Genomic DNA, 23,606 nt, shown 5'->3' on the forward strand with positions numbered 1-23,606 from the left:
CAGGAGCAACCCTACAGGCAGCTGTTGCTGTGAGATAAACGTCCACACAGGAGGTGCTGAAAGATAAAGCTGCCAAGGCAGGCAGGGGCCAAATGAAGAGGGGATGTGTGCCTCACGCAAAGGGGCCTGGGCTTCCACATCAGTGTTTCAGAAACGGAGTTGCCATCATTCTGGAGCTCACTCCTGACTGTCATGTCAGGTATGGCTGCCCTCCTGTCAACTGCATTACCATCTGATTCTACTTTCATAAGCAATGACAAGTGAGTTCACTGTTATGACAAAGGATGCTGTTGCTAATTCTGAAGCTGCTGTGGATGGCAGTGAGGCAGGCTAGAGTAGAAGTGGCAAGACCAAGAGCTGGGCAAGACCAGTGACTGGAGTATAATGGATGGTGGAGAGGTCACGAGGACAGACAGTTAAGAAATGCATTGTGTGGAGTGGGGCTGGGGGGTGAGGTGATCAGCTGGATAACATGTTCCAGCCCAGGCACTGAGGTCAAGTGAATGGTTTGGCAGCAGGATACAAGGGAAAGAGGCAGAGGTGAAAATCTGGGCCAGTGAAGGTCCTTGGGACAGCTTCATCGAATCTGGTGAGGGAGACCCAATCCACTCAACTGCAGAATGTGCATGTGACCACTACATGGTGAACAGAGGACTGAGCTTTGCTGTTCCACCCACCATCATGGTAGGGGCACACATGCTGCTCCCCTGAATGTAGCCAGGCTCTGGGGGAGCTCCCCTACTAGAACTTGGACTCCTTCTGGGCAGCCTCAGTTTTTCTCAAACACCAATTGTATCTGGGAAGGTGAATCCACTGTGCCTGGGTTTGTCCCCTCTGCTATAACAGTGTGGCAATGTCACATGAAAGATTCCTATCATAATTTAACCATTTTCTAAATTATCTGGGACGTTTACTTGGAGGTTTGGGAGTGCTCTAATGATGTATGGTAACTCTTTGATGCAAAGATCTACAATCTTGCAATTTATTATAACCATCTCTGAAGTACATGAGTTATTAATTTAATCTTAAAGTTTATATATAGAATGTATACCTCCATATGCCTGGTTGTATCCACATAGAGGACTTCTAAAACACCAAAACTGCCTCATTATATAGACTTGCACATAATGGCAGTTAATAAAATGAAATTATGTGTTTTCCTTTTTATAGCTAAATTTTCCTTAAAGAAAATAACTTTTAGAAGATAAGCAAGAAAAATGCCTTGGCCTGGGAGATTAAAACATATCTGGCAAAATGAAAACATTGATGTAAATGACATGAAAATGGTTCTGTCTGTCTTTCCTGTGGCCCATTATTAGAGATCAGATAGGCAGTTGCTTCCACAACTAATTGATTCTAGGAAATTTGGCAAGCCTTATATTTTTCTATCTCAGAAACTGGACAACTGCCCACTTTGTAAATAACCAATATAAAAATATCCTTTAAAGTACTTTAAATGCATTGGGGAAAATCCCTATCAAATAAAAGATATGCTTATATAACTTATTATAGTACTTGATTTCAAATATTTATATATAAGATACTAACACCTGTTCTGATAAATACTTTATCAAATTCACAAAGTATGTTAGTATGTGAACAGCATAATCTCAAGGCTTGTGCTGGTGTCTTCCATTTGCCCCCTAAGGTTCACTCTCCATGGTTTTCCATCCAGCCCTGGACCCAGCAGGGGAATGTGGGTGCTGACCTAGGGTTTCTTTCATCTTCTGGCATCAGGTTGGGTTCAGCCAACTGGTGTGGGGGTTATCAGCAAATGACTTCAAGTGTGGTGCATGATTAGGAGACAGGATATTTATCCTCTGTGCTCCGGAGTCCTTCCTTTCCCTCCTTGATATAAAGTTTTAAAGTTTATTGCATTCCACTATCTCTCTCTCCTTGTTGGCAATTATTAGTGATTTTTGGGGGAGAGGTTTTTTTTGTTTGTTTTTTAAGTGATTTTGGGTGCATCTTGTTAAGAAGTAGCGGAAGAAAAACTGTGATGCAGTCTCAATTCTTTTAAACTTAAAAGTCCATCTCTTCTACAGCATCATATTTATATTTTTTCAGTAGGTTCACAGGAAGAAGGAGATACTTTTCACAAGACAAAGAACCTAGTGCTTTGAGCTGGAAGTGACCTCAGATGCCATCCACTTTTGGGCTGGGCACTGTGGCTCATGTCTATAATCCCAGCATTTTGGGAGGCTGAAGTGGGCAGATCGCCTGAGGTCAGGTGTTGCAGACCAGCCTGGTCAACATGGCGAAACCCTCTCTCCACTAAAAATATGAAAATTCACCTGGGGTGGTAGCTCATGCCTGTAATCCCAGCTACTCAGGAGGCTGAGGCAGGAGAATTGCTTGAAACCCGGACGTAGAGGTTTGTGGTAAGCCGTGATCACACCACTGCACTCCAGTCTGGGTGACGGAGCGAGATTCCATCTCAAAAAAAAAAAAAAAAAGAAAGAAAGAAAAAGAAAAGCCATCCATTTTCCAAGTTCACAGAGCCATTTAATGACCGAGGAGAACGTCTCCATCTTTTTTTTTTCCATCTTTCCCTGTCTCATGCATGGGTGGCATTTTAAACATCAGAAAGCAAGAGAGAGAGAGAAGTAGTGAGAAGTTTTGCATGTTGGGTACCTTCCTTTCCTGCCTCTAGTCATAATACATAGCACTGGGCCTTTGTTAGGGGCAGTTCTGGTGGCACAGAAATTGGGACTCTAACTATAATACTAAAAAAGTGTATACTGGTTAAAAACTCAATGCAGTAAAGAAAGAACACTAGGAAAATTGTAAGTCTTTTTTCTTCTTCCTCTCTTTTCTGGTTAAAAACAAATAAACCAACCAGCACTACCAGGACTACATATCATTTGAGGGCATGAGACACTGAAAAGTAAAGAGTTTGATTTTCTGGAATGATATGTCTCAGCTGCTATGACTACTTGTGAGAATTAAGAAGTTATCCCAGTGAGAACAGTATTACAAGTACATGCAATGGATTTTAAAACTGTCAGCTGGAAAAAGACTTTTAAAAACAAGCCAAAGGACTGTAGATTAATAGGAAATGTAAAAACATAATCTGCCTTGGGTCAGATCTGATCAGTGAGGCATCTCAGAATGCACCCCATCTATTTCAACAGGCCCTCCCTCTTCTGAATGAAGACTTATAAGCATCTGAGATCTATGAAGCTGTCCAAAACTTATTGGATCAGTTGGTCACTTGTCATTGGTCAAAACATTAATGTTTCCCAAGATGCCCAGAAATATGATCCTGTTGCTTAAAGAGATCCTCAATCCTAATTCTATAACAAAGCTTTTAGTTAATTCTGACTTGGGGACATCCAGAAGTTAAACCTGACATCTAGCTGTAAGAAAAAGACAAAGTAGAAATACAAAAAATAAAAATAAAATATTTTCTTTCAAAGTCAGCTGGGTATGAAAAATGTGGAATTAATAATCTAGAATTGTTCATGTAATGGTGTAACATGAGGAAATTAAAGAGTGATGGATAAAATTTTCTTCCATGCTCCTAAGGTCTCTGGCTGGAACTGATGTAATACAGATTAACAAGAGAAAAGCATACAACTATTAATATTTTTTTTTACTTGTACATGGGAATCCTCACAAGAAAAATAAAGACCCAAAAATGCAGTTAGAGCTACATGCTTACATACCAAATTGAACAGAGTAGTAAACCGAAAAAATAACAAGAAAAAAGGGCTTAGATTCGGGCAATGAATCATGGTGAAGTGACTAGGAAGGCACCGGTTAGCGCAACAAGTTTTGCTTGTATAGACGTCTCTTGTCTTTGACTTCCCACCTCTAGTGATAAGAATGTTTCTTTCATTTTGGTGTAGTGAGGACATTTCTTACATGGGACTTCCATCTTCTGCTTTCAGGAAGAAAAAGGAGGGCCAGTGTGCCTTTCTTGCACCTGCTGTTTTTTAAGTGCTTTTCACTCAAAAGAATCAACATGCTACAGTGGCATGTTTTGAGGTGGTATGCTCTGAACTCCTTCCCTACCCAGTATCTATACTCTCATTCTCCCTTACAAATAGAACTCCTATAGTCTGTTAAAAGAAAAACTTTAGCCTAATTAAATTTAACAGAGTTTGAGTAAAGAATGATTCCACCAACAGGGCAGCCTCCCCAGACAGAGTAGGTCCAGAGAGACTTCAGCACAGCCACATGGTAGAAGAAGATTTATAGACAGAAAAAGGAAAGTGTTGTACAGAAAAGGCAGTGAGGTACAGCAACAGCCAGATTGTTACAGTCAGCGTTTGCCTTATTTGAACACTGTTTGAACAGGTGGCCCCTTTGACTAGCTGTAAGTCAGTGACTAGCACAAGAGTAGTCTGTTTACATCTTCATTTAGGTTATAGTTTGTGATGTATAAAGAAATCTTTAGGCAGAACTTAAAATATGTATGAAGGCAACTTTAGGCTAAACTTAAGTCTTGAGAATGCAATGTAACTATCCAGATTACAAATTTTACAAAAGATTTTTTTCAGTCTCCCTTGCAGATAGGAGTGACCAGTGAGAAGCAGATGGAAGCCACTGGGTGTGGCTTCCAGCACAACGCTCTCAAGGTGTTGGTTCCCCTGGCAGCTAAGCCTATTACACAAGCCTCATGCTAGTTTCTGCTGCCTGGGAGAAAGACCTGAGGGCAGGACTGGCAGCCTGAAGGCTCTAGTGCATAATAATAGCACAGTGGAGTCAAGGGATGGAGGAAACCTGGCGGTGCTAACACTCCAGCCCTCAGTGCTTTTCCCTCTTTTTCAACAGCGAGAATTAAACTTTTGTTTTTCGTATTTCAAATTTATATTTGCTCTTAGGTGGCAGGCCAGGTCTTACTAACAGCTGAACAGGAAGGCCTCTGTAACCACGGTTTCAGCACTGGTTAAGTTAAATATTACCAGGTGAAAGAGCCAGTGTCTTTATACAAAGGCTGGAATGTAACAAAAGCCTACCAAGAGTTTTGCCCAGGCCTTTCCTGGGCCTTGAAGCATGACAAGATAAAGAAGGAATCCTTAACAGGACCTGTTGAGGATTAAACAACTTTTTCTTGGGGGTCTGAAGAAACTCCTCAGACCTCCACAAACAAGCTTACTGGGGGTCTGAAGGAACTGCCCAAACCTCTATGATTTAGCAGGCGACAAGATAAGGGTCATCACCCCTGGCACCTGGACCCATCCAGATTAAGTAAATTTACTGAGGCTCCAGGGTAAGGTCTTCAGGACTGATCTTGGTTACAGATTAAAATAAGTTAATCCCTTATGTCCTTAGACACATGCACACTTACATGTAGACATATATAGCTGAGAAGGTATATAAGCTCTGGAAACCTTTGTAATTTTCAGTCGATCTGGCGATATTTTCCAGGGCTCTTCCCTGTATCCGGTTACCGAAATAAACTCTCTTCTTTCCCAGTTCATCTGCGTCTCCCTATTGGACCAGGGGAATAAGCAGCCCGACCCCCGGTTTGGTCCAGGAACACTTAACAGAGGCTGTAAGCCCCAGAGGACAGGATCACTGTTTCCTCCACACAAACTTGGCTGTTCTTTGGCATTATTTGGGGTATTTTTTAAAATATTAAGGCTTGGGTCTCACGTCTCCAGTGTCAGATTCCACCGACTTGGGGTGCGCCTTAGGCACTGAGACTTGTAATGGCCGACCCTGGTGACTCTAAGGTGCAGCAAATTTCGAAGACCACGTCTTGGATCCCCACCTTAAAACCCCCACGCCTGGTACCTGGCTAGGCGGCGGTCAGGACTGCATGGCTGACTGAAATTTCCTCAGACCGCTTAACGCGGCAGAGGTACCTCCAGGTCCTCCTATCGTCCGGAAGCCCCGCCTTCGCCCTCGCCCCGCCTTTCCCTGGCTCGGCCACGCCTCCTTCCCCCACCCAGCTGTGGCCCAGAATGACGCAAACCGCGAACAGCCGCAGAGCCCGTGCTTCGGAAGTGCGGATGTGCGCCTGCGCCGCCCCGCGCCGCTTTGCGCTAGGGCTGGGCGGGCGGTTTGAATTTTGCTTCCGGAGTTGCGTCTCTCCATCCCGGTCTTCCAGCCGAGACTGCAGTTGTCCGCGGCTGGAGACCCAGCAGCGATTAGCCTTTTGCTCCCGGACTGACTCGAGGTTGGAGTCTGTGTGTTGGGGACCCTGACTTCGGAAACGCCCGAGACACTGCTTGCTGGCTGGGGGCCGCGGGCCTCGCCTGGCGTAGGGGAGGGCGGGACTGGGCGCTGCGGTGGATGCCTTAGACCCGCCCCTCCTCTCTCACCCGCGGAATGGGTGGGAAACCGATTCTTTCCCATTTCTTTGCCTGCTTACCAATCCCAAACTGTAAAGCTCCAACCCCTCACAACATAGGAAAAATGATTACCTGGGCCTGTTTCTTTGACAGTGTGACACATTTCTTTAAAATGTGTATTTTGCTTTTTTAAAGAAAATACCAGTGTTGTCTTTATATATAAATAGCGCATTTGTCCTCCTAAATCCTTAAGGAAAGGACCCAGGCTTAGCCCCTTTACCCTGGTTTGGGATCCATCGATGGCGGAAGGCTCTAAGACAAGTCAGTACTGTACCTTGGGTAGAAACAATGTTGTAGAACTGAAGGAAATTGCTCTTGAGTTTTTGTACTTAACCCTCAAGGACATGTGATTTACTTGATATTGACCATTCTTGGATTTCGAAAGTGAACAGAAATTTGTGTGGCTTTTCTTTTTACGAATATGTTTATATTTTTTTCTTCAGAGGCTTAAAGGATGGCCTCCTCAGATCTGGAACTGTTATGCTCTCATGTTAATGAAAAGATTGGCAATATTAAGAAAACCTTGTCATTAAGAAACTGTGGTAAGTAAAACAGATTCCACTGACTTTGTATATACAAAATGCATTTTGATTATTCCACTCTGAATGATTATGCCTGGTTAAGTGACTGCATCTTAGGTAATTTTAGATTTTGAATAACAATTTTTTAAATTGTCCAATGCCAATATTTTGAATATTGCAAAGGATATTAAAAATATAAGGTACATTGAACAATGAACTGAATATTCATAAGAATTATTTACTTATGTTTTTCTGAGACATATATTGGTAAGATTTGAAGGTTAGGTGGCATCCATGATTCTACAGCTAAGCAGAGATACATGCGTTGCTTAATGATGGAGATGTGTTCTGATAAAAGCATTACATGATTTTGTCATTGTGCAAACATCACATCATAGCGTATACGTAAATGTACGCAGACCTAGATGGTACAGCCTGCTACATATCTAGGCTATATAGCCTATTGCTCCTAGGCAACAAACCTGTATAGCATGTGACGGTACTGAATACCTTAGGCAAGTGTAACACAGTGATGAGTATTTGTGTATCTAAACATAGTGAAGATACAGTAAAAGATTAAAAATGGGCTGAGTGTGGTGGCTCATGCCTGTAATCCCAGCACTTTGGGAGGCCGAGGCAGGCAGATCTTGAGGTCAAAAGATCCAGACCATCCTGGCTAAAATGGTGAAACCCCGTCTCTACTAAAAATACAAAAGTTAGCTAGGTGTGATGGTGCGCACCCCAGCCACTTGGGAGGCTAAGGCAGGAGAATCACTTGAACCTGGGAGGCAGAGGTTGCAGTGAGCTGAGATTGCACCATTGCACTCCAGCCTGGTGACAGAGCAAGACTCGTCTCAAAAAAAGAAAAAGAAAGATTAAAAATGGTACACCTGCATAGGCCGCTTACCATGAATGGACCTTGGAGAACTGGAAGTTGCTCTGGGTGAGACAGTGAGTGAATGTGAAGGCCTAAGACATCACTGCATACTACTGTAGACTTTATAAGTACTATACACTTAGGCTACACTAAATTTATTTTTTAAAAAAACTTCTTCAATAATAAATTAATCATAGCTTACTATAACTTTTTTACTTAAACTTTTTAGTTTGGTTTAGCTTTTTTATTTTCTAATAACAGCTCAAAACAAATACATTGTACAGGTATACAAAAATATATTTTATATCTTTATGAGCTTTTTTCTTTTTTTACTTTTTAAGCTTTTTTGTCAAAAACGAATACACACACACACACACACACACACACACACACACACACACACACACATATTAGCCTAGGTCTGTTCAGGGTCAAGATCATCAGCATCTGTCTTCCACGTCCACATCTTGTTCCACTATAAGGTGTTCAGGGGCAGTAACACACATGGAACAGTCATCTCCTATGACAACAATGCCTTCTGGAATATCTCCTGAGGGACCTGCCTGAGGCTGTTTACAGTTAACTTTTTTTTTTTAATAAGTAGAAGAAGTACACTCTAAAAAGTATAGTATAGTAAACAACATGAACTAGTAACCGTTTATTAACAGTTATTATGTACTATACATAATTGTATGTGCTGTACTTTTATAACACTGGCAGTACAGTTGTTTGTTTACACCAGCATCACCACAAGCATGTGAATAATGCATTGAACCATGATGTTATGATGGCTCCGATATCACAAGACAATAGGAATATTTCAGCTCCGTTATAATCTTACGGGCTACTGTCATATTTGTGGTTCATTGTTGACTGAATCATTGTTATGTGTCACATCACTGTATTAAAAGGCAAGTAAAAAAAAACTGATGCAGAGATCCATAGAGGTAAAAATAATTCATAACCCATCTTACAGCCTGCTTTTGAGGAAGCTTATTACTCTATATCACTGAGAAAGAATTAATTGACGATAAATCATTTAAGCATCCATGAACTTGGAGATTGTAAATATCTGAAAATATTTTGATGTGCTGAAATTGGATGGTGCAGTGGAAGTTCAGAGAAGCAGATAATCCTTGTCAAATCAAAAATGTTTACAAAATTATATACTCCCTAATCTTATCTGGGAGGGTAAAGGTTTATTGGCAGACAGAATTCCATGTGCTGGGAAGGTTGTGTTGAACTTGTATTATGGTTTGTAATCGCCTGTAATTGCAGCACTTTGGGAGGCTGAGGCGGGCGGATCGCTTGAGCTTAGGAGTTTGAGACCAGTCTGGTAACATAGTAAGACCCCGTTTCTACAAAAAAATAAAAAATTAGCCAGGCATGGTGGCACTTACCTGTAGTCCCAGCTACTGAGGAGGCTGAGGTGGGAGGATTGCTTGTGCCTTTGAGGTTGAGGCTGCAGTGAACTGTGATGGTGCCACTGAACTCCAGCCTGGGTGACAGAGCAAGACCCTGTCTAAAAAAACATGGTGAAAAACACCCTAAAATTTAGGTGATTAAAAGGTGAGATACCAGTGTATGGGGAAGAAATACTGTATTCAACTAATTCTACTGAAATTATTCACAGTAGAGACATCAGTACTGTCATTTACTTTTTGTTTTAGTTATGAGCTGAGTGTCAAATGCAAGTAGCATTGCTTTATCAGGCAGAATGATATACTCCTCATGATGATGATGAATGACAGTTAACATTTACTATTAGGTTCTAGATGCAGTCCTAAGCCCATCTTATATGTACTTTCACTTATCTTTGCAGTAATGAGGTAGGTACTTGGTGTCTCTGACCTCAGGCCTTTGCCTGGTCCATTTTACTGCCTCCATAATCTACAGATATTGCCAAAGTCTGCATTTACTTATGTGTATGTCATTGTTAGATTGCTGGAAATGCAGATGGAAAGATCCAATTATGAGGGTAGTTTTTCTTTTTTGCTTTTAATCTGCCCTTACATTATTTTTTAAACTACTTCTTTTAATTCTAGGGAAGAAGGGACTCTGATTTTCTCATTCATCTCCAGTCTCTGAAAGCTGCTAAGAGAGGTGCTAGGAGGTGGGATTGGGAATATGAGAATATACTACTTTATAAATGTCTTAGGTTTGTTTTTGCCGGGTAGCCAGGGTTATCACCAGCTTGTGACTTTTTATCTTACCTTCTCTGCTTAGGGGTGATTTTGAATAGTGTAGATACTGTAAATATGAATTCCAAATCCATACTACAAAGTCCCAAAGAAAATTTCACCTCAACCTCACTCCTACTCCTGACACACACACACACACACACACACACACACACACACACTCTCTCTCACACTCTCTCTCTCTCTCTCTCTCTCTCTCTCTCTTTCTCTCTTTTTCTCTCTCTCTCTTTGAAGGGCCCGTCTAAAACATAAGCTTATTTCTCTGGTGAGTGATTACAACTTTCACTGAAAATGTATTAATGAAGAAGGCTCCTAGCCTTGTTTGAGATTCTCACTTCTAGCATCCTGTGTTTTAAACCCCAAAGCCATGGATCTTATCCCCATTAAAATCAAATCTGTTCCATTGCTGAGACTGATATCCTTCTGCCCAGCATCACTCCACACTCCTCAAATGAGGGCTGCTGCAGCCCCAGCTCACACATACTGCCTGGTATGGGGGAAACCACAGTTCCCTCTTCATGTTGGAATCCTTGGAGATTTGCCTTTTTTCATGAAAGTTTAGCTGTGGACGTAGAAGGATGCTTGTTTTATCAAGCATTTCTAAGTGTTTTATGTGGTGGAATTTGCCAGAAACAAAAGACTCAGGGGAGACGTTGTCCTTGCCCCTCCCCTCTTTCTCTTCCATACTTCTTAGAGATGAGGTCTTAAGATTATCTATGGAGTCAATTTCTAGGGGCTGAAGCAATAGTCCTTTTTTCACCCCACTCTAAGGTACAGCTATCTGTTCCAAGAGTTTGCATGAGTACTTGTAGTTAGTGCTTTTCTATACACTTTGTTTTCTATCTTATTTTTATTTATAACAGGCCAGGAACCTACCTTGAAGACTATGTTAAATAAAATAGGAGATGAGATCATTATAGTAAATGAACTTCTAAATCAATTGGAATTGGAAATTCAGCATCAAGAACAAACGAACAATTCACTCAAGGTAATGTTTCTCTAATGAGGATGCAGTAAAAAGACAATACATACAAACTTCCTAATCATCAAGTAATTCTTAAAGATTCTTTGTTTATAATATTTTTGGTTTATAAATTATTAATGGTACAGTATGCCATTTATGTTTTATTTTCCTAGTATAATGGAGTTTGGAGCTCCACAGCTACTTCTTTCTGCTGATGGCCAATGGAATTGAACTTTACGAGAAAGGAAAGTTTGCTAATTATTCTTGGTAGCTTTAGTTTAAACAATGATGTTCTGGTAGAGTGGTATGTAAAGAACACTTGCCTGGGGTGAGGAGATGTGGATTCTTACCTTGACAGTCCTTGGTACTCCCTGCCGCCCTGAGAAAGCCATTTTACCTCTTGGGGTTTCAAGATCCTCGTTTGAAAAATAGTAGATCATATTGAACTGTTTCTTAGCTCCCTTATATGTCTACATTTCTATATTTTTATAAAAGGTAATATAAGGGTTCTCAAGTAAAGAAAAACTTGAGCCTCATTCACATGCATATTTTATTCTAAATAAGCCTTTAAATTGACTTCATCTAATAAAAGTGTTTGCGCACTTGCTCATGGGGAAATAATATGTACCATAATTATCTCATGTTGTTAGAGCTGGGGAAGTGCTCAGTGGGATTGAACAAGGGACCTCCCTGACCCCATTCAGCCTTATAATCCTTAAGATCTGTAAAGATTTTTCAGCTATAGGAAATGGCATGATTATGCCTATCATTGTATTAGTCAAAATGGAATTGGTATCCATGAATGTCATTCACCTCTTCAAGGAAAAGACATTATATAAATTCAAAACAGAAACCAATACTGGCATTTCAGTTCTAACCTACCCAAGAATGTCCAGGATTAGGGTGTGGGCCTAGAGAATGCTCAACTCAGAACCGAAGGCTATTTGGAATTTCTGTTCACATTGTGATTGAGAGCCAGATGGCGGGAATCCAAAGGCACAGAATATTTTCTTTATTAAAATTTGTATGAGTTCATGGCCTCAAGTTCTGGTAAAAGAGGCCAAAAACCCCAGCTATCAATTAGAAATTTTCATGAAGCGGGGATGTAGGTAGCCCGCAGTGGAAGTCATCCCAAAGCAGTATCTCGTGCTTGCCAGCTATATTACCACGCTGTGATAACACAGATGCTGTTATACAGATAACACCGGGGAGCATTTGCTAAGCCAACAAAAGCAATTTTATGGAATGAAAAACTTTTTATATATTTCTTAGTTGTCTCCCAAGATTAAAGTATTTGAGAAAGATTTAACTTCAGTCCTGCTTTGTAATTGCAATGTGATTATAGTGATCATTCTCTGAAAAAAATCCAGTAGGGAAAAATGTTACCACCATCCAAAAATAGCTCTAGAAACCAATTTTATATTGCTGGATTCATTGCTTTTTCACTTCATTCTGCATTTTCAGTACTCACAGTCAGTGTGATCATGGTTCACCGTTTTCCCTGCTCTTGAGAATATCTTAAAACATGCATGGGGAGGACAGAGACTTATTTGTGACTATTTTTAAATTTTAGGAACTCTGTGAATCCCTTGAAGAAGATTACAAAGATGTAGAACATCTTAAAGAAAACATTCCTTCCCATTTGCCACAACTAAGAGTCACCCAGAGCTGGTAAGTGTGTTTATAATTATTCTTGCTATCTGGATTTATAAACCCATGAAAAATACTTCAAAGCCTTTTGCTCTTTGATTTACTTGCAATTTTGTCAGTGATCATCTAGTTTTTGTCACCTATACTAAAAACAGTATTTCCTCCTATGTTCACCAGTTTTCTTATCTTGCTGTCTCTGAGGAAAATCTAACACCTCTTTCCTAGTTTCCCAAGGGCAAGTCTCTCTAGCCTCTTTTTTCCACTCATTTCTTTCCCTTAGAGCAGTTTATCAACCTCAGCCTCCTTGACATTTTAGGCAGGTTAATTCTTTGTTATGAGAATAGGACATTGAATAGTGTTGTTGATCTCTGCCCACTAGGTTCTGGTAGCATTGCTCCTATCCCAACCATTCCTGACAATGAAAACCATCTCCAGACATTGCCACCAACACTTGAGAACCACTGCCTTTGGGTAAAAATAAGCTTAAGGAACTTACCATCTTAAAAATAGCCAAAGAGGCTGGACACAGTGGCTCACGCCTAGCATTTTAGGAAGCCGAGGCAGAAAGATTGCTTGAGCCCAGGAGTTTGAGACCAGCCTGGGCAACATGGTGAAATGCCATCTCTGCAAAAAATACTAAAAATTAGCCAGACACAGTGGCATACGCCTGTAGTCCCAGCTACTCAGGGAGCTGACACCGGAGGATTGCTTGAGCCTGGGAGGCCAAGGTTGCGGTGGTTTCTGATGGTGCCACTGCACTCCAGTCTGGGCAACAGAGTGAGATCCTGCCACATACACAAAAAAAAAGGAACAATAAGCTTAGCCCTTTTTTTCCCTGAAATGTCTATTCTTTCTCTGTTCATTTACAAGGTGTGTCTGTGCTGTGTCTTTTTCCCTGAGGCCCTAACAACTGGCTTTTGGCTGTCATTACCACCACACCTAGGAAATCGATTGTTTGAAGGTCATGAAGAGGTCAAAAATCCCTCTTCAGACCTGGTTCTACTTCTGAGATCTCATTTTGCATACTACCTTTTAGTCTTTGAAATTCTGTTTTCTGCACTGCCACTGTGCTTTCTTAGTTGTCAGCCCACATCTCGGACTTAGCTGCCTCCTTTTTCTCTCCCCTCTTTTAAATTATAGATCTCTCCTATCTGCTTTACTCATGCTTACTTAACCCCACTGTTAATGCTCTCACATGTCCAACTTGAAAGGATATCTAGTTCCAGTGATTTAACAGCCTACATTTTCTCCTCAAACTTTGTATCTCCAAGGCCTGGCTCTCTTGTTACCTACACATGAACCTGCTGCTCCCATCACCTCGGCGGGGACTTGGCATCTTTATGCTGTCTCTCTCTTTCCTGTCACTGGACATCCAGCAAGAATTTGGTCGGGGGAATAGGAAGAGTTTTCTTCTAAGCTCACTATGGCCTAGCTTCAACTCTCAGGGATAGATCAGAGCAGAAGCTTTCTGTAGGTCAAAATGGTTATTTTCAGCTGATAAAACACAGCAGGGTATAAGGGAGCAATCAGGTGCTTCCTCAACGCATGGTCAAGACAGACAAGTACAGGTATGATTCAGCCAGTCTCACGATAGAATCTCATATGTTAGGATTTTTGGAAGGATTATGGTGCATTGAGCATCTTTATCTTGACAGCCTGCAGCATGGCCGTCACACCACGTCAGTAAGGCTGGCTGCCATCTGTGTCTAGCATTCGACTGTCATCTTGGGATCTCACTTCCTGCCTTTCTGGGGATTCCCTTTGCTTGCTCCTGAGTCTATCCTCCCACTCTTTCTTGTATCTGATGTTGTCTTTTCTATATCTTGACTTGTTGCTGGCAACATCCCTGGCAGTTAAGCAACCTAGAAGCTACAGTGTGTTTCTAGAATTTGTTTGCTACTGGGGCAGGAGCTATATTAGTAGGGTTCTCACTCGCTCTAAAAATTGGGCAGATGGAATCCAAGGGTGACCCATGATCATTGCTGGCAACTAAAATGACTCTGCAATACACAGGGACTGACATGAGCAACCATCAGGATAAATTAGAATAAATAGAAGTCTAAGATAACTGAGGTTTCCAGGTTCAGAGTTAGGAATGTCAGGAAGACAAGCTGTTAAGGGGTTAAGAGAAGCTATTAAGCCATAAAGCTGTTAACTTACTGACTTTGAGGAGCCAGTGGGACAGCTGATAAAAATATCATGTTACATGTAAATAAATACAACTATATTATGGAAGATTTGGGAACTTAATTTTTCAATATTTCCTTCAACATTTAGATTTTCATGAACAATAGAAGTAGGGATAGAAAAAAATGTTGACAAGATTTAACAGAATGAGTATGTATTTAATATTATTTTCAGTTGGGAAAACTTTGCAGTATGCTGCTTATTTCTGACAGTTGCCTGTTTGCATGTACATCCCTGTTCTGTAGTGTTAAGGGATCAGATCTTGATCCTGAAGAACCAGACAAAGCTGTGGAACCTGAACCCATAAAGAAGCCCCCCAAAGAACAAAGAAGTATTAAGGAAATGCCATTTATAACTTGTGACGAGTTCAATGGTGTGCCTTCGTAAGTATTTAAGATAAATTTTAATGTTCAGCCCCTTAATCAACATAAATGATTGTTTAAATCATAAAGCTTAATTATATTAATTGTAAATGCTGTGTTCAAATATTGATCTTTTATAAAATAGTTTCACGTTATACTAGAAAATGCAGTAAATTTTTTGAAGATTTTTGTTGTAAAACCCCTTCATAGAGAGATTTATAGATGGATCAATTCATTGCTTCAGTCCTCTCTAGGACCTTTTTGTGTTACAGATTTACCAATTATATTATAGAAGTAGCCTCAGTTTTCTGGTAATTTTTAGGAAATTGTGTTGTATAGATTTGAGAATGAGAATGGAGAGTGTTATGTGTGTTTGGTTTCCATGTGTGCAGTGCACCCCATGCTTGTTTGAGCCTGTGCTGTATTCCAGGCCCTAGGTCACTGAGAATAGAGGAATGAATAAGACAAAATGCTTCCCCCAGAGGGACATCTCCCTTGCTTCTGACATATGGCAATAATGGGGAACCAATTAGGAAAATCCACGTTTTTTAAACTCAATTCCAGGGCTTTGCTTAACTTCTAAGCTTTATGTTACGTTACATTTCTTGTTACCTTTTTATTATACAAATAATACATGTTGCTAGAAAGTGTTTGTTGTTAGAAAATAAAACTCATCTGTAATTCTGCCATTCAGATAAGATACGGTATAGCTTTTCAGATTTTATTTAGCTACACATATATAATAGGTATTTCTCATACCCATTATTATAGCAACGTAGTTATACTGTAAATACAACTTACTATTCTTTTATTGTGATAATTTTCCTATCATTAACTAGTAGTCATATAATATTTCATCATGTAGCTATCCAATAACTTATTTAAGCATTTCTTAATTATTTGGGTTGTTATAAATAATGGTACAGTGAAATATCTTTTAGACAAGGCTGTTTTTTCGTTTTTTATTTCTTTGGGATAGAGTCTTAGGAGCAGTGTCCCTGAGGCAAAGGTAATGAATAATTTTTCTTTCCGGAGAGTTCTTCATACCAGTTTGTTTTGGTGGTGGTTTTATTTAATAAAGTATATTTCTTAGAACCTTTGTTAGGTTTACAGAAAAACTGAGCAGATAGTACCGTGTTCTCATACCCCTTCTCCCCTGCACACCATTTTCCCTAGTAACAGAGCATTGGTATAGCATATCTGTTACAGTTGTCAAACCAAGATTGATACATTACTATTAACTAACATGCTTAGTTTACGTTAAGATTAATTCTGTGTTGTGCATTCTCTGGGTTTTGATGAATGCATACTGTCATGTGTCTATTATTACCATATCATACAGAAGAATTTCACTGTCCTTAAAGTGCCCTATATCCCACCTCTTTCTATCTCCCACTGAACCCCAGAATGTTATATGGTTAGAGTCATACTGTAACCTTCTCTGACCGGCTTCTTTTACTTGGAAATAAGGATTTATGATCCCTTGTGTCTTTTTGTGGTTTGATCGCTCATTTCTTTTTAGCACTGAATAGTAATCCATTGTATGGATGTACCAGTTTGTTTATTCACCTATTGAAACAATCTTAGTTGCTTTCATTTTGGAGCACTTATGAATAAAGCTGCTAAAAACATTCATGTGCAGGTTTTGTGTGGACATAAGTTTTCACCTCATTTGGGTAAATACTTAGGAGTGTAACTGCTGGATCATATAAGAGTATGTTCAGTTTTGTAGAAACCTGCCAATGGCTATACCATTTTGCATTCCTACCAGCAATGACAGAATATTCCTCTTGCTCCAGATACTCCTTTCCATTTGGTATTGTCAGTGTTCTGGATTTTGGCCATTGTAATATGTGGATAGTGGTAGCTAATTATTTTACATTATAACTCCCTAGCGACATTTGACATTGAGGATCTTTTCATATTCATATACTTATTTTCCATTTGTATATTTTCTTTGATGAGATATCTGTTCAGATATTGAGCCCATTTTTAAAGTGGGTTGTTTGTTTTCTTCTCATTGAATTTTAAGAGTTCTTTGCATATCTTTCTTTCTCTCCTCTGGCATTCCCATTACCTATATGATATACTTTTTGTGATTGCCTCACACTTCTTGGATTTTCTGTTCTTTTTTTATTTCTCTTTGCATTTTAGTTTGGAAAGTATTGACATAATCTATGTCATAATCATGTCTCTGCAAGTTCACTGCTTCTATCTTTAGCCAAGTCTAGTCTGCTAATGGAGCCCATCACTTTATTTCTAGCATTTCCTTTTGATTCTTTTGTAGAGTTTCCATCTTTCCTTTCTTTGTCTGTCTATTCTTGCATTTTATCCTTTTTCCATTAGAGTCCTTAGCATATTAAACATAGTTATTTGAATTAGTGGTTTGATACTTCCAAAATCTCTGTCATTTCTCAGTCTGCTTCTGATGCTTGTGTTGTATCTCAGCCTGTATTTTTTCTTATGCCTAGTGATTTTTTGTTGAAAGCTGGACAGGATGTATCTTGATAATAGGATCTGAAGTAAATTGGCTTTTAGTGTGAGATTTTGTCTAGGAGCTGGGCTACGTTTAATGGTTGCTATGGTTGTACATGTCAGAAGCTTCAGTTTCTTCTAGTTCCCATTTCTTTTGTCTCCCCTGTTGTCTTTGGGTTTCCTTAGAAATTTTTTCTTAGTAGATTCTGTATCTTGCAGCTTGCTCAGTGTTAGTACACTAATATAATTCTGTAACTTTGTTGTAGTGATTGTAAGGTGTTGGAAAGAGGAAGCATTCTACAATCTTATGATCAAATCTCAGGCTTTTTAGGGCCCCTACATCTCTGAGCTGTGACCTTCTATGGTGTTTCTTAGCTAGATGGGGCTGAAATCTTCTAATTACCCTTCCCCTAGGTCAGATAAGGTTCTAGTAATGTAGTTTTCCTTGAGGGGGCAGTTCTTTGTTTTGGATAACAGAACTGCTCTACTTTTCCCTGGCCTATTTCAAAATGATTACTTTTTCCCTCCATTTGCTGAAGCTCAAGAGAATTTTTGTCTTATCCTCACCTTGAAAACCTGAGGGGAAGGCAGGGGTGGTTCCTGAGAGTAAAACTTATGAAAGTAATGGGGGTTCCCTAAACTGGATCCCCATGAGATTTTAACTCTCAAGCTGGTTCAAACTGAACCTTAGCAGTTTGTCAAGTTACTATTTAAGTGTTCCTACAGTTACTCAGTCTGGTGCCTTCTGTTTCCAGGAAGCTGTGATTCTCTGTATTTTCTTGTCTCCTGTTTTGGGGGCAGTGTTTGGCCCTGTGACCTCGATTGTCTGAGAAGAGTTACCAGCTTTCAGTTTGCTCTTGTTGTGAGAACAGGAGTGACAGTTTCCAAGCTCTTGACATGTCAGAGTGCCACATACCAGTTTTTACTCCTGTTGGTAGTGTGTGAGAATGCCCAATCTAATCTCATGCCTGCTAGTGTTACCTACTACTTAAAAATTGCTGCCAATTAGCCACTTGAAAAATACCTGGCTCTTTCACAATTCTGAGACTAGTGATAAGGATGACATTGCTCTTTAGTCTTTGTGTGTGTGTGGGTGAGGGGTCACTTTGTCATTTACTTTACCTTTTTTTTTTTTTTTTAACTACTATTTTTGTTTTTGAGACAGTCTCACTCTGTCCCCCAGGCTGGAGTGCAATGGCACGATCTAGGCTCCCTGCAACCTCTGCCTCCTGGGCTCAAGTGATTCTCATGCGTCAGCCTCCCAAGTAGCTGGGATCACAGGCATGCACCACCACATCCAGCTATTTTTTGTATTTTCAGTACAGACCAGGTTTCACCGTGTTGGCCAGGCTGGTCTCAAACTCCTGACCTCAAGTCATCCACCTGCCACGGCCTTCCAAAGTGCTGAGATTACAGGTGTGAGCCACCACACTGGTGGTCATTTCCTTTATTGACAGCTTTATTTTCATGAAAACTGTTTGGTGTTCTGATCTGGTTGTTGCTCTTTGGCTAAGCTATTGTGAAGAACAGATGTCTGTGAGGAACAGTGGAGTAAAGGATTTTTATAAAATGCTTCCATGAAGAGCTATTGGAGGGAAATTAGAATGGTCATGGTAGAGATTCATTTTTCAACTAAGGGGTTATTTAATGATTGAGAAATGAAGTTAGAAGATTAGGATAAAAAAATCATGTTTTCCAAGCATAGAGTTTTTATTTACTTAAAAAATAATGGTGCTGAGAGTGGAGTTAAAGTAGAAAACATTGGCAGAGATTAGGGATGACTATTGAGGAAATCAAGGTGGTAATTGAGAGGATTTGAAGGAATTCATAAGTGCATTGTGGAGAGCTGAGGTTTAAGAGTTTATGGAAATTGTGGTTAGAAAAAATGGGAGCAAAAATGAATTTAGAAAAGAGAGGAATAATGAAAATGAAGTTTTTGGAAATATGAACATTTCCTTTTACATAAACTTCTGTATCATTGTATCAAGGAAATTTTGACTAGAAAGCTGCCACTTTGAAAAGAAGTGAAGGACAGAGCTTAACCTACTGAAGTTTCAATGTGTTGAAGAGATAAATTGAAGCAGATCATCAAGTTTTGTTTTTGGTGTGTTCAAAACATTCAAAATTGAGAGTCTCCTATTTTTATATTCTAAGACTCCATGGTGCCTGGGAGGATGGGCAAGAGGGAGGTTGAAGAGTATAATTTAGAGTGAAAGAGACGGTGTTCTAAGGGAAGTTGAGCTAGGGCATAAAAAACATCATGGCTACTCTTTGGTTCTCCTCTGTCCTGGCAGCTTCCAGTGATATCCCTTCATTCCTGGACATCCCCTACCCCATCAGTTCTCCTTTGTCTTAATTGTCATTGTCATCTTTGTTGTGGTCTTCTTTGTTGCCCTTCATCTTCTCTTCCTTCTCCTCCCTTTTTTTTCTTTCTCTGAACAAGTAATATGTTTTTGCATAGCACTAGAGTGCTATGTGTTGTATAATTTATTAATATTTAAATTTTTCCTTTATTCACAAACATTTAAAAATGTTTAAATTTACATGTTGCAGTTAATCAGTCCATTTGAATCAGAATTTGAGAGCTTAATTAAAGTTATAATATCAATTCTCCATCGGTAAAAAATAGAAATTAATAATTAGAGAAGGTTAGCACTGATATGTTGTCACCTCTATTTAATTCAGCTGTCTGGTTTATTTGGAAGTTGATATAAGATTGTTTTTATAAAGGGTACCGTAGTTTTACCGTTGTACAAATTTGTCATACTTAAGTTTTTCAAGGAAAGTAATTTTGTATGATTCTTTAAAACAATAATGAACCATACACTTTTTTACAGGTACATGAAATCCCGCTTAACCTATGGTCAAATTAATGATGTTATTAAAGAAATCAACAAGGCAGTAATTAGTAAATATAAAATCCTGTATCAACCAAAAAAGTCTATGAATTCTGTGGCCAGAAATCTCTATCACAGATTTATTAATGAAGAAACAAAGGATACCAAAGGTAAAAGGTAGCATATATATGTGTACATGTGAACTGTTCAGAATATAACTAAATCATGAGAAATGTAGCTCATTCTAGAAAACTCTAAATCTAGTGTTAATTCCCAACCAGGAGCAGTTATCCTACCAGGGGACATTTTACCATGTCTGGAGACATATTTGGTTGTTACAGCTGGGTGCTCTTGGCATCTAGTAGATAGAGGCCAGGGATGCTGCTATAACAGTCGTCAGTGCAGAGGATAGCACCCACAAAATGAATTATCTGGCCTACATTGTCTGTAGTGGTGAGCCTGAGAAACACTGCTGTAGAGTTTATTGTGAACTATTCCCAATGTTTTAAAAATTAGAATAGCAATAACAGCTAGCTCTGCTGACAGAACACTTGCTGTATAACAGAGTGTGCCAAGAGCTTCAGTTCTTACAACTACCATATCACTTACTATTACTACCCCCAATTTGCAGACTAGGCGAAGAGAACTTATTTGTCCAAGGTCATCCAGTTAAGTGATAGCACTGTTATGAGCTTTACTCAGTTAACCACTACATCACATTGCCTCTTGAAAAGTGAATCATTCAAGAGATACCAACAGATAGCTAGTAACCTAGTAAATATCATGCATGCAACTTCTATTGATAGAATAGTGATTATTTTATCAAGAATACTAGTTCTTGGTTTTATTGGATACTAACAGTAAAAAAATGATTAATACCATTCATATTCATAATTTAATGCATTAAAGACTTTTGCAAGTTGGCCTTATAAAAATTAGCACTAATATCTTTATTTTTAGGTCGTTATTTTATAGTGGAAGCTGACATAAAGGAGTTCACGACTTTGAAAGTTGACAAAAAGTTTCATGTGATACTGAGTATTTTACGACACTGCCGGAGACTATCAGAGGTCCGAGGGGGAGGACTTACTCGTTATGTTATAACCTGAGTCCCTTGTAAACTTTTGAATGGGCCAACAGTAGGGTATAGAGGCCATTTCTATATATGATTTCTTTAGCTTTTTTTTTTTTTTTTTTTTTTTTTTGAGACAGCGTCTTGCTTTGTCATGCAGGCCAGAGTGCAGTGGCGCCAACATGACTGACTGCAGCCTCAACCTCCCAGGCTTAAGTTATCCTCCCACCTCAGCCTCCTGAATAGCTGGGACTGCAAGTCTGTGACACCATGCCTGACTAAGTTTTGTGCTTTTTGTAGAGATGGGATTTCACTATGTTGTCTAGGCTGGTCTCAAACTCCTGAGCTCAAGCAATCCACCCTCCTCAGCCTCCTAAAGTGCTAGGATTACAGGTGTGAGCCACCACGCCTGGCCTATTCTTGTTTCTTATAAAAATAAATCTTTTCTGAACAAAGCTTATATGTCTTCAAGATTCACTTCCTTTCACCAGACATTTAACTACCTGCTGAATAAGCCTCTGTATTGGGCACATAATGGAACTAAAAAATGATCATGTCTAGTTTTTGTGTTGAATAGACAATGCTGCAGACCCCAATAAGATTGGGTACAGATCAGATGCACCTGTAGACCTAGGTACTCGGGAGGCTGAGACAGGAGAATTGCTTGAACCCAGGAGGTGGATGTTGCAGTGAGCTGAGATCGTGCCACTGTACTCCACTCCAGCCAGGGCAACAGAGTGAGACTCTATCTCAAAAAGAAAAAAAAAGATTGGGTACAGATGTGATATTGGAATATTGGAAGAAAAAGATCAAGATGAGGTTAGGATACCCAGGCCCTTTGGACTTAAAGATCACTATTGTCTAAATTCTATCGACGGCATTTCAGTCTATAGGAAAACTTCCTGGAAGCTGGATTTTGGAGACAGCTTATCATCTGATTATTGTGCTTTCCTATAGGTTCTTAGGGAGTAGCTTACCTGAAATGCATTTAGTGTATACCAGTCTGTAAACTTCAACCTATAATGAAAGTGTAATAAATATACATTGAATTGATGTGATATTGTGATATAATAAAAAATATATATTTGATCTTCCTATCCAGTTCCTTGTTCAGCTCTTCTAAAACCCTTGTAATTTCCAAAGTGATGGAGTGCATCTTTTATTCTAATATTTGGTCTTTGACCCCAGTTCCTGACACAACGCTCCTAAATTCCTTTGAATATCCTAGTGATAGGAGAATTTTTTGTTCCAATGAGGTAACTCTTGATGGGCACCTGGATAACTCAGAATGGGGGCTGCTCAAAAAGACTGCATCATGATTGAAAGTTTCAAATTTTCAGTCTCCCACCTCCAGAGAGGGGAGAGGGGCTGGAGATTGAATAATCCATCATGCCTACATCAACAAGACATAAAAATCCCTTAACTGTGAAGTTCAGGGAGCTTCAGGGTTGGGAAACATTTTGATGTGCCAGGAAGGTGATGCACTCCAGCTTTACAAAGACAGCAAGTCCTGTGCTCAGGACCCTTCTGGATCTTGTCCCAGGTACCCCTTCATCTGGCTGTTGTTCATCTATATCCTTTGTAATAGCCTTAAAATAAACTGGTGAACACAAAGCATTTCCTTGAGTTCTGTATTGCCGTATCAAATTATCAAACCTGAGGAGGGGATTGTGGGAACCCCATGTGTAGTCATGTTTGACAGAAGTATGGACAACCTGAGGATCCACTAGTTGTGATGGTGTTTGAAGTTGGGGACAGTTTTGTGGGACAGAGCCCTTAACCTATGGGGTCTGCATTAATTCCAGGTATTTAGTGTCAGAATTGAATTAAAGATGGGGATACCCTGTTGGTGTCTGAAGAGTTGGAAAACTGGTTGGGATAGGGGAAAAAAAAACACACATTTGGTGTCAGAAATATTATGTGAATGTAGTATAGAAGAAAACAGGCTTTTCCCTTTTAGATAAAAAAGATGATAAAACAATGTGTGAGTAGGTTGATAGTAGTCAAGAAAAATGGGTAATGGGATTGTAAGAACTTAGCCATGTTTCTCTTATGTACCTGGGGAGACTGGTCTATCTATGTCTGTGCCATCTGCTTGGCAGACTTATCCCTGTAGCAGAGAAAAAAATGTGTCTCACCAAGCCTGTGGCCTGGT

At 39.7% G+C, this 23,606-nt stretch overlaps 1 protein-coding gene and 1 long non-coding RNA gene across 5 annotated transcripts in view; one reads left to right on the forward strand and one right to left on the reverse strand.

The window, feature by feature from the left end:
- Positions 1-5,862, reverse strand: part of LOC116537352 — a 45,385-nt gene extending 39,523 nt beyond the window's left edge. Inside the window, exon 1 of the long non-coding RNA XR_004263085.1 lies at positions 5,746-5,862. This is a non-coding gene — a long non-coding RNA (uncharacterized LOC116537352). The remainder of the gene's footprint in view (positions 1-5,745) is intronic.
- SKA1 (spindle and kinetochore associated complex subunit 1) lies at positions 1-23,065 on the forward strand. Of its 4 annotated transcripts, none has more exons than XM_032259485.1 (7): positions 1-260; positions 6,749-6,847; positions 10,768-10,892; positions 12,442-12,539; positions 14,951-15,088; positions 20,380-20,549; positions 21,340-23,065. In XM_032259485.1, exons 2-7 carry the CDS (start codon positions 6,760-6,762, stop codon positions 21,486-21,488), a joined length of 768 nt encoding a protein of 255 aa, XP_032115376.1. In that variant the 5' UTR covers positions 1-260; positions 6,749-6,759; the 3' UTR covers positions 21,489-23,065. The 4 variants fall into 4 exon arrangements, with proteins under 4 accessions (XP_032115376.1, XP_032115379.1, XP_032115378.1 ...); XM_032259488.1 differs by having other exon boundaries at positions 2-199; XM_032259487.1 differs by lacking the exon at positions 1-260 and adding an exon at positions 5,943-6,130.
- Positions 23,066-23,606: the final 541 nt, after the last annotated feature.

The sequence above is a fragment of the Sapajus apella genome, unplaced genomic scaffold (genome assembly GCF_009761245.1).
Source record: "Sapajus apella isolate SASKATOON/1434 unplaced genomic scaffold, GSC_monkey_1.0 scaffold109, whole genome shotgun sequence".
NCBI classification, from domain to species: domain Eukaryota; kingdom Metazoa; phylum Chordata; class Mammalia; order Primates; family Cebidae; genus Sapajus; species Sapajus apella.

Bases quoted from the DNA above. Each gene is read 5' to 3' on its own strand.
- SKA1 (XM_032259485.1), top strand. From the start codon at position 6,760: ATGGCCTCCTCAGATCTGGAACTGTTATGCTCTCATGTTAATGAAAAG. The intron at 6,848-10,767 runs GTAAGTAAAACA...TATTTATAACAG, and splicing joins CTTGTCATTAAGAAACTGTG to GCCAGGAACCTACCTTGAAG. The intron at 10,893-12,441 runs GTAATGTTTCTC...TTTAAATTTTAG, and splicing joins AAACGAACAATTCACTCAAG to GAACTCTGTGAATCCCTTGA.